General features: G+C 38.0%; 1 protein-coding gene across 1 annotated transcript in view; it reads right to left on the reverse strand.

The window, feature by feature from the left end:
* Positions 1-876: 876 nt before the first annotated feature.
* Positions 877-15,477, reverse strand: part of ZNF277 (zinc finger protein 277) — a 55,218-nt gene continuing 40,617 nt past the window's right edge. The window contains exons 7-12 of the mRNA XM_032205858.1: positions 12,634-12,766; positions 5,848-5,915; positions 4,604-4,700; positions 3,194-3,236; positions 2,251-2,425; positions 877-1,212 (exon numbers count right to left, since the gene is read on the reverse strand). Coding sequence (XP_032061749.1) covers positions 1,020-1,212; positions 2,251-2,425; positions 3,194-3,236; positions 4,604-4,700; positions 5,848-5,915; positions 12,634-12,766 — 709 coding nt within the window. The 3' untranslated portion in view covers positions 877-1,019. The remainder of the gene's footprint in view (positions 1,213-2,250; positions 2,426-3,193; positions 3,237-4,603; positions 4,701-5,847; positions 5,916-12,633; positions 12,767-15,477) is intronic.

The raw sequence follows: 15,477 nt of genomic DNA on the forward strand, positions 1-15,477 counted from the left end.
TATGAGCTGCTTTGCCCTATCAACACCATGGTGTTTCTGGACATGGTGAAGCCCTATCACCATGTGAGAGACCAGCAGTAGCAATCTAACCAGAATTCAGAGGCAGTGATGGAACTGAGACATGACAATAGCAAAGAGACATTTTAGAGACTTACTTGGGTGTTTCACACCCAAGTGGGGAACTATTACGTGGGGAAGTTCCATATTATAGTAAATATGGTAACTTCAATGGACAGCTGAGTAGAGATTTTGAGGATTTAATTTGGACTTACTTGCCTGCAATCCCCTAAGTACTGTGATTCTGTGAAGTAATTTCTTTTGTATCTCAGTTCATGACCATACAATAAGGCTATTTTAAATTCTGTGGATTTTTGATGCAACCAAGACTGCAGTTGTCCTATACATTTTGAGGCTTCATATTGACAGCATTCCATGCAGTCCTGCAGAGCTTTACCAATGTTTCTGAACCAGTTTTCAGAACAGGCACTCCGTATCTGGTATTTTGATAGTGAATAATAGAAATATACAGATCCATATTCACTTTGAAGAATTCTAAAAGTAGCAAAATTTGCTTTATGTAACAGACCGAAAGTGAAATTCAGGTTCTTTTCCATATGCTCTCTAAGAGCAGTAATGCGTAGCAGTTTTACTCATTGGCTCATACATAAAGACACACTGTCTCAATTTTTCATGCTTTTTATGAGATGGTCTTAAAGTAGAACTCTGATTTTGGTATATTCAGAAGAAAAAAAAAGAAAAAAAAATCCTATTTTTGAATAATACCAACAGCATTCTAAGAACCAAGCAGAAAATCCAGCACTTAGTCTTAAAATAAAGCTATAGCTTAAAGGAAGATAAACAAAAAAACTTTGCACATAAATTTTATTTAGCATTCCCATTCATGTAATATTTGCCCAGTGAGAACGTTAACGAGGTGAACTGTAGTCCAATATGAGGGGAAGAATGTGTTTTTGGTCTTCCAGGAGAAACACTCAAAGGTCAGCAACTGTAATTCAAGGTCAATTTTTCTCCTGACTGTTGTTCTCTTCACGCAGTAGCTGGTTTAAAACACTGCTCTGTTTGAGAGCTTTTAGATTGGATATATCTTCACTTACAACGGGGACATCTTCACTTTGATCCTCAGTTACCAGATCTTCACTGTCCAAGAGTGTACATAGCAGCGTATCATTTTCATAGGTAGGAAAATAATACCTGGAAGGAACAAGGTTTAACAGAATAGAATATTACTAGATAGTAACATATTTTGTTTTACAAAGGCTATGCTTATTTTATGAGATTAGATTCATAAAACAGAAAAATGAGAAAGTTCAGTTTTCTGCAATGAGTAATCAGCATGCTCAAAAAATCTATTGACACGTACACCTTGGAAGAGTCACACAGAAGAGGCAGCAACAGACAAGCCTTCCGCCATTTCTTCCCCTGCCCATTCTCACAACTGAGGCCACAGATCCAGATTTGTCCCATAACAAATGCTCAACAGATTTTTTTAAGTGAGAACACTCCCTGTGCTCTACCATCTATGCCATCATCCCCTAGACCTACAGAACCTACTTGCAATCTGAATCAATGCTATGTTACACTCTCTCCATTTGTTCTGGGAAAAAACATGGATAAAAAGCTATCTTGTTCTGATGCCTAAATTTAGGTAGTTATTATACATATATCTACATTAGATGTGCAAAAGAAGGGGTTTGATTTATTTCCAGAACCATATGTTCACTACCCTTCCCAGCAATGAAACGTGTGCCAGATGCCCATCCTAGGCAGGAATCGTATCTCTGTAGAGAGCTAATGGCTCAAAGACCTTGTGGTGGAGCATTTGCGATGCTGCCTTAGTGCACAGAGTCAACCTTTGTTCCACCAGGAGAAAGTGCTCAGAGCTCAACACTTGTGCTTTTCACTGTGCACTGCATGACTGCAAATACACGCCAAAGACAACTTTGCCATAAGACCTCTAGCCCACTAACTTGACAGTGCAGACACAGCTTATGGTGACACTGCATCCAGGATGCAACTAGAAGAGCAGTATCCCATGCTCATTTTAGCTTCAGATAGTACAGGGATTTCTAATTCTGAGTAGTTTTGAGACCACTTATTATTTTATCTGTGTTAGTAGAGCTGGGGAGCTCTGGGCACTGCAGCACTGGCAAAAAAACAACTTTCAACTTTTTGCTTTACAGACATTAACAGACAGCAGTATAAATGCTGGAAGAAATAGTTTGTCCTTACTGTGGTTGGTCCCATGTAGACCTGGATGGCAGGAATGTGATGTGTTTTGTTTCTTCCATATGACTTATCAATTCTCCTTTAGACTGGAATTTTTCCTGGCAATTGTAACAACGACAATGATGGATTTCCCTCCTTATGAAGTTCACTAGCTTTACTTGCTGATAAAAGTTCAGACCTAGGAGAGACAGTAGCAAACAAGCACTTGAGGAATATAAAACATAATTTACAAATGCTTTCCTTGGTTAAGCATAAAGGTTCATAAAGGTTACTGAAGGCAGGACTGGCTGAATGCTGTAACTCAGCAAACTAACTGAGCAAATGTTTCTTCCCAGCTGCAGGGGAACTGGTCCTTCTTTTACAGTAAAAATTACAAACATTTTGCTTCCCCTCAGTCTAGAGAAGAAAGGAAACATTGGGCAAATGCAGCTTAGACCACAGCCTTCTAAATTGCAAGCAAGTCTTAACAGGCATAATAATAATAATCCTAATAATAATAGTAATACTTATTCCAGGGCTCCACCAGCCGGATGTGGGACTCATAGAGCAGCTATTTGCAGAGGCCACTCTGTGAAAGAATCTAATGGTTCTAAAGAAAATAGCACACATCCTCGGCACTAACAACTCTGCTGAGGAAAGAAGCAGGGAAAATTCAGTTAACAAAAGCTTCTGGTCTGTGTTTTTTTTCAAATCTGACTTCATTTTTGTAATGAATTAAAATCTTGAGGAGCATGCAGAGAGCAAGGAGCTGATACAGGTATGAGAGTCCCAGAAAAATAAAGTGTTCTTGGCTGTCTTTTATAAGCTGGCAGAAAGAGTTTCCGTAATGGAGAAGGTGGATGTCCAAACAAAAATCAAATTGATACAGTTGTTTTCCAGTATTCTTATAACGTGGTTTTCGCCACACTAGCAGCAAATGCTGACAATTACAGCATCTTTTACTCACCATGTTCTGACTTTATTTTAAGGAAGTCAAATCCATGTGATTTCTAGAGAGAAAAAAAAAAAAAGGAAAGGAAAAATTCTCACTCCCAATACTTGTATTAGTCCACGCTGAAGACAGCTCAGTTTTTCAGACTCACAGACATACAGACATGCAAACACTAGTGTATGGAATAACGCCCAAAAGTTATTTCATCAGAAACTTTCATATTCAGTTAAACTGCAACTCTGCTATTAAATAGTTTATTAAAACTGAGACACAGATGCTAACCATCGAATGTGTTAAATCATCAAGCAACTTTATTATTAAAAATGCTACTTTTTTAATGCTATGTACCAGTCTGTACTCTCAAAAGTAATAGCTATTCATACTATCAATGTAAAACTTGATTCTACTGAATATTGTAGAGGGCAGATGCTAGAGATGCAGTGCCTTCGTTGTGCACTAAAAGAAGGCATTCCAGTTCAGCAGCTGGTTTGATCTTAAGAAAGATGCCACAATCCTACTTTTGACTTCCAAAGCACTGAAAGAGCTGATACTTCAAACAAGTATATCTGGCTTACATAGCAAGGTTTTGGTAGTGGGGAGGGAGCTGCAGTGGTGATGGCTGCTGTGAGAGGAGACGAGGACCTGCCCCATGTCAGATCACAGCCAGCTCCAGACAGATCCAAAAGGGACCTGCTGCTGGCCAGAGCCGACGCTGGTTGGGCCTCTGGGAGAGCAGATTTAAGAAAGGGGGAAAAAACTGCTGTTACACATCAGCTGGGAGAGAGGGGCAAGAAAATGTGAAAGAAGCAGCCCTGCAGCAGGAGGGCAGAAGGTTCTCCGGGCATGCAGCAGCAGTTCCCCTGCAGCCTGTGGAGAGGCCTCTGGTGGAGCAGGCTGTCCCCCTGCAGCCCATGGGTCCCACACGGAGCAGATCTCCACGCTGCAGCCCCCCCACGGGTGGAGGAGCCCCCGGTGGAGCAGGTGGCTGTGGCCTGGAGGAGGCTGCGGCCCATGGAGAGCCCCCACAGGAGCAGGGGCAGAGAGGGACCGTGAAGGATTGGTGGAAACGAAGCATCAGAGACTGACCACAGCCCCCAGTCCCCATTCTCCTGTTCTGCTCAGGGGGAGGAGGTGGAAGATGGCAGATTGGGAGGGGGAGGTGCTTTTAAATTGCTTTTAGTTCTCACTGCCCTACTCTGTTATTAGTTGGCATTAAGTTACATTCGTCTCCCTATGCTGACTCTGTTTTGCCTGTGATGATTATTGTTGAGCAATCTGCCTGTCCTTATCTTAACTCTTTTTTTTTTTTTCATCATATTTTCTCCCCCTCCTTTTTTTTTTTTTTTTCTTTGAGGACAGGAGTGAAAGAGCAGCGTGGTGGAGCTAAGCTACCCATCAGCGTAAAACCACAACCACCAGTCTTACCTGCATGTGAAGATAGAGTTTTCCGGTGGTGTCTGCTTGTTGTTCACAGAACAGGCAAACTGCACACACAGGATGCTCTTCCCAGTCAGACCAGTCTCTTATGAGTAAGAGTCAAAAATATTCATTTAGTTGTGGAAAAGAGGAGAGAGATTTTGCGAAATGAGCACTTCAGCTTCTGCTCTTATAGCATCGGAAATAAATTCAGAGAAACTGAATACTTTAAAGGGGTGGAAAAGAATGTGGATTTAAAGCTGAATATATGGTTAGAAACTGCTTTACTGTCTAAAAAAATTAGAAATTCAAGAATAACTGAGCAGTTATTGCTGAGTAATTCCTGTGCAGGTAGGCAGTAAATTGTACCTGAATTTGCATGCACTGCTAACAGAATCTTAACTTCAGTTTCTATCCAGTTTGATAAGTTATAAAAAAATTGCTTTCAGTATTTATTTTTGTAAGATCTTTCAAGTTTTTCTAATCTTGCAATATACCAGCCACAGACATAAACATCACACACAGTTCACTTGAAGTGTAACTTATAAAATAGTATTCTAGAAAGAGACACTCATTTAGATGCACGCATAGAGAATAAATACCAACATTTATTCATTTAGATCCACAACACTGCTTCAAAATAGTGGTATTATTGCACCCAGTTTTTAATCAAGTAAAGTTAAACTGAAGTTACAGGCAGATACAGATGGGTAGTGGAGGTTCAGTAGTGACCTGAAGGCCTGGAGCCAAGAATAACAGACAGAGGCACATGTTGCCCTCAAACAGCACCACTGAAGGTTCCTTCAAAATTGTTCCTTAATCTCTAGCTGTTACCTTTTTATCAGACTTTTTCATAGACCTTCTTTTTTATGCTGACATTTTGGATGCTTACTCTAGATTTGAAATGTGAGCAAATGCAGTTCAATCATTTTTAAATATGGAAGTAAAAAAAAAAAAAAAAGTTTTGCCCACATAATTTATAAACCATAAAGACTGTTGTTTGAACTATATGAAAAAAAAAAACAAAAAACAAAACAAACACCACAAAACAAATGTAGGCTTGTGGTTGAAATATGAAATTTATAGTTCTCATTGTGGAGATATGTCTTTGATGAGAACAACTTGAAGTCGATTTGACTGGCTTAAATGAATTTTAACTGTACGAACTATGCACAGCATTTTCCCTGTAACTACTTTCAACAATAATGTTCTTTCAAATCTGTATTATGTGTACATACTTAACTCTTACTTACTCTTCCAGGTTATCTATTAATTCCCGATCATCCTCAGACTGCACTTCCTCCCACGACTTTCCAAATTCCTGGTGAAAAAGAAAAAAGAAAAACATTTTCTGATTCACATCACATTTTATGTATCAAATGAATGAATATTTGGGAAGTCATAATCAACAGTTTATTTTGGATCACTCTGGTATTTCTGAGTTAAAGACAGTCATACAGCACTGCCTTAGTAATAACTTTTAAAAATAACAATACTTTTATCTTTTAATGGGCTCCTCACAATAGATCTGTGAAGAAAATGATTGGCACAGAGCTCCCAGGAAGAGCATTCAAGTTCTGTGTAACACCAGTGTTGCAACCCTACCAAGAATTGGCCAAGGTGAGGATGTTTGATCACTGGTTTGTGTTTGCCAGCACACTTGCTCAATCCAATCTGCCCATCTTCTTCTTCATGCAACATGAAGAAGAAGCTGATGAAACAATGCAGCTATTGCTTCTGAGACTTTAGTTGGCATAGCTACACTAGCCAGTACTTGTATCTCACACAAGGTTACGCTGGTAAAAAGGTGTAGCACAAATGTAGCCACAGAATACTACAGAGAAACAGCATGAGCTGAGGCACAGATTAGAATATAGTTTCTCTTCCACCCTCTTCCCAGAGCTGAATGTAAGCACACCTATTCATGATGTTCTGTTCTTCCTTTTACCCTCTGTATTGTTTATTTATACCTTAAAGACCTTCAGCACAAAGCCTTTCACAATACTTTTGTGCAGTGTTCAGCACAATGGCAGGCACTCTCGGCATGACTGTGATATAAATAACAGACAATAAAAAGCTGAAGCACTCTACTAAAATTCCAGCAGTGATCTTTAGCTAGTGTTTTTCTTTCCTTTGACAGGTTCTTCCTGTCTTTAAAAATAAACCAGGGCCAACTAACCAGTAATTGAAATAGTAGTTTTGAACTCATGCTTTTGATGGCTGCGAAGCATTCACAAAGATCATAGTTGATGATCTGGTCCCCAGTAAAAAAATGCAATGAACAAAAAGGTCATTCTTTCATTTATTTCGTTCAAGTACTTCCTCTAATAAATATATTTAATAACATCCTTAGTAACAAGTGTTATTATTGTCTTTACGTCTGTTTGGAAAAAGAATTTAAAGATACACATCATTTAACAATTTAATGAGAACTTTCAAAGCTGTTACTGTCTATCAGGTAAATGATACACAAATATCTCTAGACAGCTCTAAACATAATGCCATTAAAGATTACAGAATGAAAATTCAGTAATTAATTCAGAGATGCGACATGGTAGTGTGCAAACTCTCCGAGTTACAAGGGAGACTCATTAATGTCACCATTACTGTGAGATAACATGAAGCCATTAACACGTCTCACCACATGTTCTCACAGCTGCACGCAAGTTTCTTCTAGCTCTACTGTTAAAACCTTAATGAGAGGATACGAGCTCACAACCACTGCAAAATGAAGACGGATGCTAACAGGTTTTTCCCTTAGCAGCGTGGAGTGTATGTTCACAAAAGTGCTTGTTCAAAACAGCAGCCAGTATTGAGCTTCAACTTTTAATTGAAGGGGAAAAGGGATAGATAACAGCTATGCACAAGCTTTGTTATTGTTGCTGTTTCTTTATGGTATTTCTGCAAAGAAAGCAATGAAGGATCTTGCAAGAAGTTTTCTGCCCTCATCTATATGTATTCCGAGGAGAGAAAAAGAAACACAAGAGCTAATCGGTTCTTGTACCACTGGAAAAATCCAAGGTAACTGGATAACTGGGGACATGATCATGAAAGTGTCAAAAGACTGAAGCTGAGCAATTGGGTGGGATAGTGTTCTTCGAAAGTTTTTTGAAACTCTTTCAATTTTGTCAAAAACAGGAAAAAAAGCAAAAAACTTTACAGATTGGTAAGCATCTAGGACCAAGGGTGGCTTTGTTATATATTCAAGTTCCTTTGCTCTTTCATCTGGGATGTAAGAACTCCCAGCAAACATCTCCAGAGATTCCTAAGAAATCCTTAACAAAATCAGAGAAAAAAATAGACTTGACATTGTTAATAGTTCACACAGTAGAAAATACACGATTAAAGAAACTGCAGGACTTGATATAAACCCAAGAAAAAACAACTATTTTTAAAATACACAGAGATGAATTGCCTCACCAACAATTTATCTCCTCAACTTGAGCACTGCTTTAAAGGCTTTGTGGGTAAAAGGCCTGCATGCTTCGCTGGGGCAACATACCCCAACACGAGAAGAGGTGGTGAGATGGGAGAAACTAGACACAGGCAGCTGCTATCTCAAGTGTTTTTCCCAAAAGAGCAATTACTGAACTACATCCAAATAGTATTCCTGGCCTGTGGAGCTCAGAAACTCCAAACAATTGCTGATTTCCCTGCAAATTTCCCCTTGCCCTTCTTCTCACCTGCCTTACTGTGATCATCTGATTTGTTTTATATTGCTGCAGACCTTAGCAATGCTTTATCATGTAGAAGACATGCTCTTACCCCAACATGAATTAACAGACAACGGATTCATTTTAAAATGAGGTGTTTCCCCACTTGGAGCCTGCATCTCTCCTTGAAGAGAAATGATCATACCGATTTTATTAAGACTTGAACTGCTACCAACTGAAGGAGTGTTTCCCTTGACTATTTTAAAAAATATGCACTACTTAAGTCAGAGCAGGCTAAATATAAAGAGTAACCCCTATAAATTCCCTTCCCTCCCCAGCAACAGCTAATAATGATGATTTAGAGCTTGGCAATAAGAAGAAAACAGCTTTTCATCTTTCAGGACAAGTAAAAATTTCTAATAAGTGATAGGTAGCATTTTTAGTTGTCTATCTTAGTCATAAGCACATTCATTACTGTGATGTTACATTACTACAGATACGTGACATCAGTCAACTTGAAAATGAACATCATCACTTCCTACAATGGATACTCCATACTTAAAGTGCAGCTGGTAACCATTTTGCGAACAAAGGCAGGCCCTCTCATGCTGGGTCTACCTCAGTTCCCTGGACTGGGAACAAGAGAGTTTTATGACTGCTTTCTGTTCTTTTATGACCTCCAGTAGGTTTCACAGACTACAAAGTTCTTCCCTCTCCATCTTTACTTGACCCTTGGTGCAAGATGACTCATGGGGACACAGGCTTACAAAGGCACAGAAACAAGAAAATTAGGTTGGAAGGTTCTTCTTTTTTTTTTTGAGAAAAGTAAGGTAACCTACATATATATCTTGGATGCACTGCTGCTCAGTTCTTCGTCCTCTATCTGTTGGTCTTTCTCAATTTGTACTTAAACAGTTTTGGAATAGGATTAGTATCATCTTCCACACTTACACAGTACTGACAGAAAACCTCCAAATCCACAGTGGAAGTGACCCCAGTGCCTTTTGAGTCATTTGCATAACTGCAAAACTCCCATTCAAATTCTGTGTAACTACCTAGTAATAAACTTTTGAGAGTTGCTTATGAAAGAAATCTGTTATACGTGCACGTGACAAAAAGAGCTTCCATTCCTCCTAAAGATCATGCGTAATGCTGTATCTTAACACTGACCTGTGAGCAACAGAACACGTGAATAATACGGGGGTAGACTAATCAAAGCAGCTTGTGGGTTGTGACACAAGCTGTGGAAAGTCCTAGAACACCAAAACATTTACAAAACAATTTGCACTATTATTCATTGAGAAGCCAAACTGAAAACTTAGGAGAGGGAATTATCAACACACAAACAGAAAATGTAACTTAGGTTACGAAAGCAGATTCTTACAACTGCAGTAAAAATACAAGTGAAGCCAAAAGCAGAATGGAGGGAAAGGAAGAAGGAAGGAAGGCCTACTGCTCTAAATGAAGTCGATGGGAACTTTGCCATCAACTTAAAAACACAAGTAAGAACTGGCCAGAAGATCATAAGGCAATTCAGCAGGCATTCGCTGGACATCTGAACAAAAAGCCTTTTAGACCTCTCAGTAAAAAAGCCACAAAATAAAGGAAACTGTCAGCTCCAGCTTAGTAAGTCTATTTTACACAGGGCTTGGTGAAGATAACATGTAACAGGAAAAAAAGGACATGAACATAAATACAACTTGGCTTTAAAGAAGGTGTCTGTAAGATTGCTGTACTAAAAAACTATCCATTTAAACAGCTAAAGATCCAGCTGCTGATAGAAAAGTGTTATGATGCACATCCTAAAAGTAAAGAGGGTAATACTGTGATGATACTGATGTTTATCATTAGAAACCTACTTAGTCTGAAAGTCTCTTTTTGATAAAAACAAACTTGAACAAACTTTGAATATGGAAATATCTTTTTTACATTCTCAAATTCAAAGTTTTCTGTGAAAACATGAAAAATAGATAAATTCTAAGTCTACATCTTTAGGTCAAGATCAATTGACTAGTATATATCAAAACAGTGTATCTGTCAATTCAAATAAAACATTCAACTCATGTCTGTAGCTGTGAAATTGTATAATTCCCCTGGAAATTTTGAGCAATAGAAAGAACAGATCTTTAAGACTCCTTGAAAAGTCAGTAAAGCTTGACACTACCAAAGAAAATCCTCTAGTAAACTGCGAAGGGCTGAGGGAGAGGAAGTAAAAACCACTACTTCAAGTCATTACAGCGGGTGTACCTCGCATAACATCTAGAATTCACTGAATATAAATTCAGTTTGAAAAAAGTCTTACGACATGAACATAACTGACTGTAGACTACATATGTGCAGTAGAGAATAATGTTATTTCTCCTTATATATAAAGGCTATCCTACAGAACCCCCAGTGAACAAATTAAAGTTCTTCCCTGTAATCTCTTTTCCTCCTTTGTGAATATGTAAAGAGTTTACCAAAAGCTATTTTGAGAGCATATACATACTTTCTGCTACACAGGAAGTACTCTAAGATTTTCATGTTAATGAAAAGTTTAATCCCACATAACATGAGTGTGTAAATATACATTGTATAGTGAACTATTCTGTAAGTGCTTAAGTTTTTCGTCTGTTTATTAAAAAAAAAAAAAGCTTTACTTAAAAGAAGAAATGTCTTAAGTGCTGATTTGGCTACACTTTGAAGGATCAGAAACAGTGAATAGAAACAGTCCGCTTTGTATGACACAGTGAAAGACAAATGAGAATGTGTGAAAAGAAAACATGGCTATAGCAGAGCATAGAGACAGACAAAAAACTGTGATCTTTCAAAGTACGTCCAAGAAGAAGCACTAGAAACACACTGTCACTAACCTTGTACATACAGTTCCCTGCTGGTCTTACGCATTTTGGTGGTTTGATATTTTTTATTTGAATTACATTTACCATCCTCTGTCTGTAATACCAAGGACATAAAAAATACATCTCTAAGTGATGCTAACGAGTGACCTGAATCGGTTCAGGCCGGCATAAGAAGTCACTCTGCAAAGTCTTGCCCAGCATACCAGTGATAACTATGGAGTTCTAGGGCACTGACATGAGCAGTGTCCTGTGATTGCCCATGCCGCTTAATAGTTTGCATGCTCCATGGCCATGCCATCAGACCTACTTAGACAATGCTTTTTAAAATGTCTTTGAGCAGTCATCTGGCTCAATTTCCTCACCAAAGCTGGGACAAATACAAAGCTGAACATCAAATGGAAATTCAAGATGGAAGGGAATTTAAAGAGAATGCCAAGTTCTGAATAAAAATATAAGATTACCTACAAGACTAATAGAGAAGAAAAAAAACCAACAAACCATTAAAATCACTTACAAGAATTACAACATTAAATTCAAATCTGCTAACTTGCACAGAAGAAGTGAATGCTAACTTCTGTTGGGAAGTTGAGAATAACCAACATACAAAACTTCACAACTTTTTTCTTACAATGCAGCAAGTATAGATCAGTTTTAAAGCAGTGGTATTTAAGTATCTACAAAAGAAAATAAAGGTCTCAGATCACTGATCTTTGGAAGGAAGGCATACAGGGTCACAGAGAGAATTCAGTCCACCCAGGGTAGAAGGGACTTTGCAGAGCCTTAAACGTCCAGCTTTTTGTTCTGAAGATTGGGGTAAAACCAGGGAAAGACATTAAATGCAAAGAGTTGGTAAAACATCGAAAAGTGCCTGAAAAAATTGTTTATAACCTGGATACTAACAAATGCAACAGGCACAGAGACTAGTTCAGGTGAAATACAGTTATTTCTGGGAGAGAGTGTAGAAGCTTTTAAAGCAGCTCTTACACTCAAGAGTTGAAGACAGCAAGTGAAAATTTGTTACACACACATCATAGACACTCTCAAAGATCTGAGATAAAAAATATTAATACCTAACTACATACACCTACCTGGAGGCTAAAAGCAAACACTTTTTCTTTCATCTATATATCTTTCATTTTCCTCCTCTTTGCATTTAATTTATACTTGAAGAGCACTTCCAGCCTAAGGTTTGTAGAAAACAAGCTCAAAGCCAATAGCATTCAAGTTAGATCTCCATTTATTTCATTACTCTATCTCATTTTCCCTTCTGGTTATTAAAGCAGAGACTGAGCACTAATGACATGATGATTAGCATCTCTTCAAGCTGCATTCTTGCATCTCTCAAAATCAAATCTCAACAAATGTTTACTATTCCTTAGTTCAATAATTATCCGGAATATCACACCATAAATGAGCATATTTCTTAAGAGTCCTTCACTTGATTTTTGACCTTTGCACTAATTGCTGGTTTGGAATTACTCACTTTTAACAAGATATTGTCTGCATCACTCTAGTTGATTTACAATTTATTCATAGAACCTCTTACCAAGTAATTAATGATATAAAATCTGTCATATTCTTTGTTTTTGGCATTGATTCTGCGATGCTGCTTCTTTCTCATATGATCTTTAAGTGTGTTTTTGTCTCTGAAGATTTTTTCACAGTACAAACACTGCAAACTAAGATAAAAAGGTAAACAGGTCAATATGTTAAAACAAAAATAGTGTAAGATAATATACTTAAATAAGCTGGAGATATATAAAGTAAGATTAATTCTAAGTACATGAGAGCAAACCAAATGAAAAGGAAAATCAATTTATTTGAAAAAAAAACACCTTAGATCACAGTACAGTCAATCAAACACTTAGATAACCAGACTCCTAGCAAAAACTACATACAATGAAAATACAGATAATAAAATGGAAGTAAAATGGAAGAAAAGTTTGCTTTACCAAAATTGTCCTATCAGGACATTGGAGGGACACTGACTGGTAAGCAACTGAATTCTTAACTCAGCACGCACTTATACAGGAATCTAATAAATGAATAACTGTTCTTTTGTCATTTAGAAAGAGAAAAAAAAAACATATCCTGAACGTGCTACATATCTTTTAACGCTGAGAGGTTGAAAGCAACGTGTTAAGATTCTAAGTTTGACTAGGATCCAATCTCTTAATCTTATAAATACTGCAGTCAGAGAAAGACTAATTTGAGCTCTCATTGCTGAAGCAGTGGGCTGCACAGCAGTGATCTCACCTTGGGCTGGGACATCTCTCAGAGTTACTCCTGAAGGCAGAGGAATCCTTACTAACTACTCTTGTTGGTGAGTGGAACTTGAATTTTTAAAGGTACCTGATTTATGTTAAGATTTAGCAACTTAAATATGCAGTAGACTAATCAATGTGACTCCTGTCATTATAACAAATTAATTATATCAATCTACTACTTACTGTAATAAATTAAATTGCTGCAATGTCATTAAGCCATGTAAGTGTTGGATATCTCCTGTGACACTAGTTAATGTGTTAAAACACTGTTCTCATAAGAGATGGCTTACATATCTTACCAGGATGAACACAGTTTCTTTTGGCCATCTCTGCAGAGAGGTAGGGAAAATCCTTAGAAAAATCAAAATCAATTCTGTTCAATTAAAAGCTCTGTAACTGTGGAATTGTATCTTTGTATTGGTGCTACTGGCTAGCAGGAAGAACAGTTTGACTGAAGGGTGAGTCAACAACACTTCAAGACTCAAAAGACATGGACATTAAAAAATACGGTGGCTATGAATGAAAGTGATCACCCAATTTTTTTATTTTTTCTTTACTAACAAATGAAAGTGTGCTTGATCATACAATCAAGAGGAGTTTTAACAGTGTTTGGGTCAGACCTTTCTGTAATTTTTCTGTGGATTTAGATAAACATGTTGAAGAAGAAAGTTATTTTCACACTCAAGTGTTTGCCCATGCAAAAAAATACTGTGTCTAGCAGGTCTGTTCCTGCACCCAGAAAGCCCTCATACTGCTTCAGCAAAGGTGCAGCTAGATTCCACTCAGCTCTTCTGTGTGGAGCATCAATTCAGGATTCTCAGTATCCTTCTGCCTTACAAGAACTGTAAAGTTTAGGCTTACTTTTAAAAAGAAGTGTTGAGTTCTGTTTGTGCTTGCAGCCTAAAAATCTGAAAACTGCCTAGCTTGTGGATTGTAGGTCCAGTGGCAGAATACATGCTTAAAAATCTGCTTTACTCTACCTGCTTACAATAAAGTGTATGCTCTGATTGCATGAGGCATTCCCAGGAAAGACATGTAATGCATTTCCTCAGCATACACAATGTAGTCATATCTGTCTAAAATTAGACTTTTCTGCTCTCAAAAATATTTTCAGGCACTATCTAGCACAGCTATTAAGTCTGCTCTCAGCAGGAGGAGAGGAGTGGCCTTTCATTGCTTTGGAAGCAACTTCAGTGTGTGCATTAACTACAGGCTTAATTGGCTTTGAAAAAACTCCATCTAAATGACACCCTGAGGTCCTCCTGATAATCAGTGCAGCTGCAATTTATCAGTTGCAACACTAATTATAACACAGAAGGCATTCTTAAAATATCTTCATTTCTGGAGGAAATTTACCTGTATCTATCATGACTGCGTGTTCTTCGATAGGCCAGAGATTGTAAATTAGAGACCACCATTGCCTTTTCAGTCCTTTGAATCTCTTTCTTTTTTGCAGATATGCAAGCCAATGGATTCTAAATTTGTCTGGAAGGATACTTAATTTAATTTCTATACCCCAGTTTTCACAAATTCCTGCATTTTGAGGCTTTTAATTACAAAGCTTAAGATTTACAGATATTTCTCCTAGAGTCTTTGGTTACAGATTGTATTAAAATCTACTAAGCTTCTTAAAAGCTACAGTTTCACTCTTAAGGTTTACTCTCTAAGGTACAGTTTTCACTCTTTCTGCTAGAATCCTAGAATGGCCTGGGTTGGAAGCCACCTCAAAGATCTTCTAGTTCCAACCCCCCACCATGGGCAGGGATGCCACCCACCAGACCAGGTTGCTCAGGACCTCATCTAACCTGGCCTTGAACACCTCCAGGGATGGGGCATCCACAGCTTCTCTGGGCAACCTGTTCCAGTGCCTCACCACCCTCTGAGTGAAAAATTTCCTTCTAACCTCTAATCTAAATCTTCCCTCTTTTAGTTTAAAACCATTCCCCCTTGTCCTAGCATTATCTAGAGCCCAAATGATATTTGTTACATACTCGTCCCATTTGTGAAATTCATAAAGGGCACTTATACACTTGCAAAAGAAACTCAAAGCGAAGAATTCTTTATTCTTTGCTACCTAAGTTCTTCTCCCAAATTGCCTTTTTAACTTTTTCAGTCATCTCAGA

This window comes from Aythya fuligula, chromosome 1 (genome assembly GCF_009819795.1).
Source record: "Aythya fuligula isolate bAytFul2 chromosome 1, bAytFul2.pri, whole genome shotgun sequence".
In the NCBI taxonomy this organism is placed as follows: Eukaryota; Metazoa; Chordata; class Aves; order Anseriformes; family Anatidae; genus Aythya; species Aythya fuligula.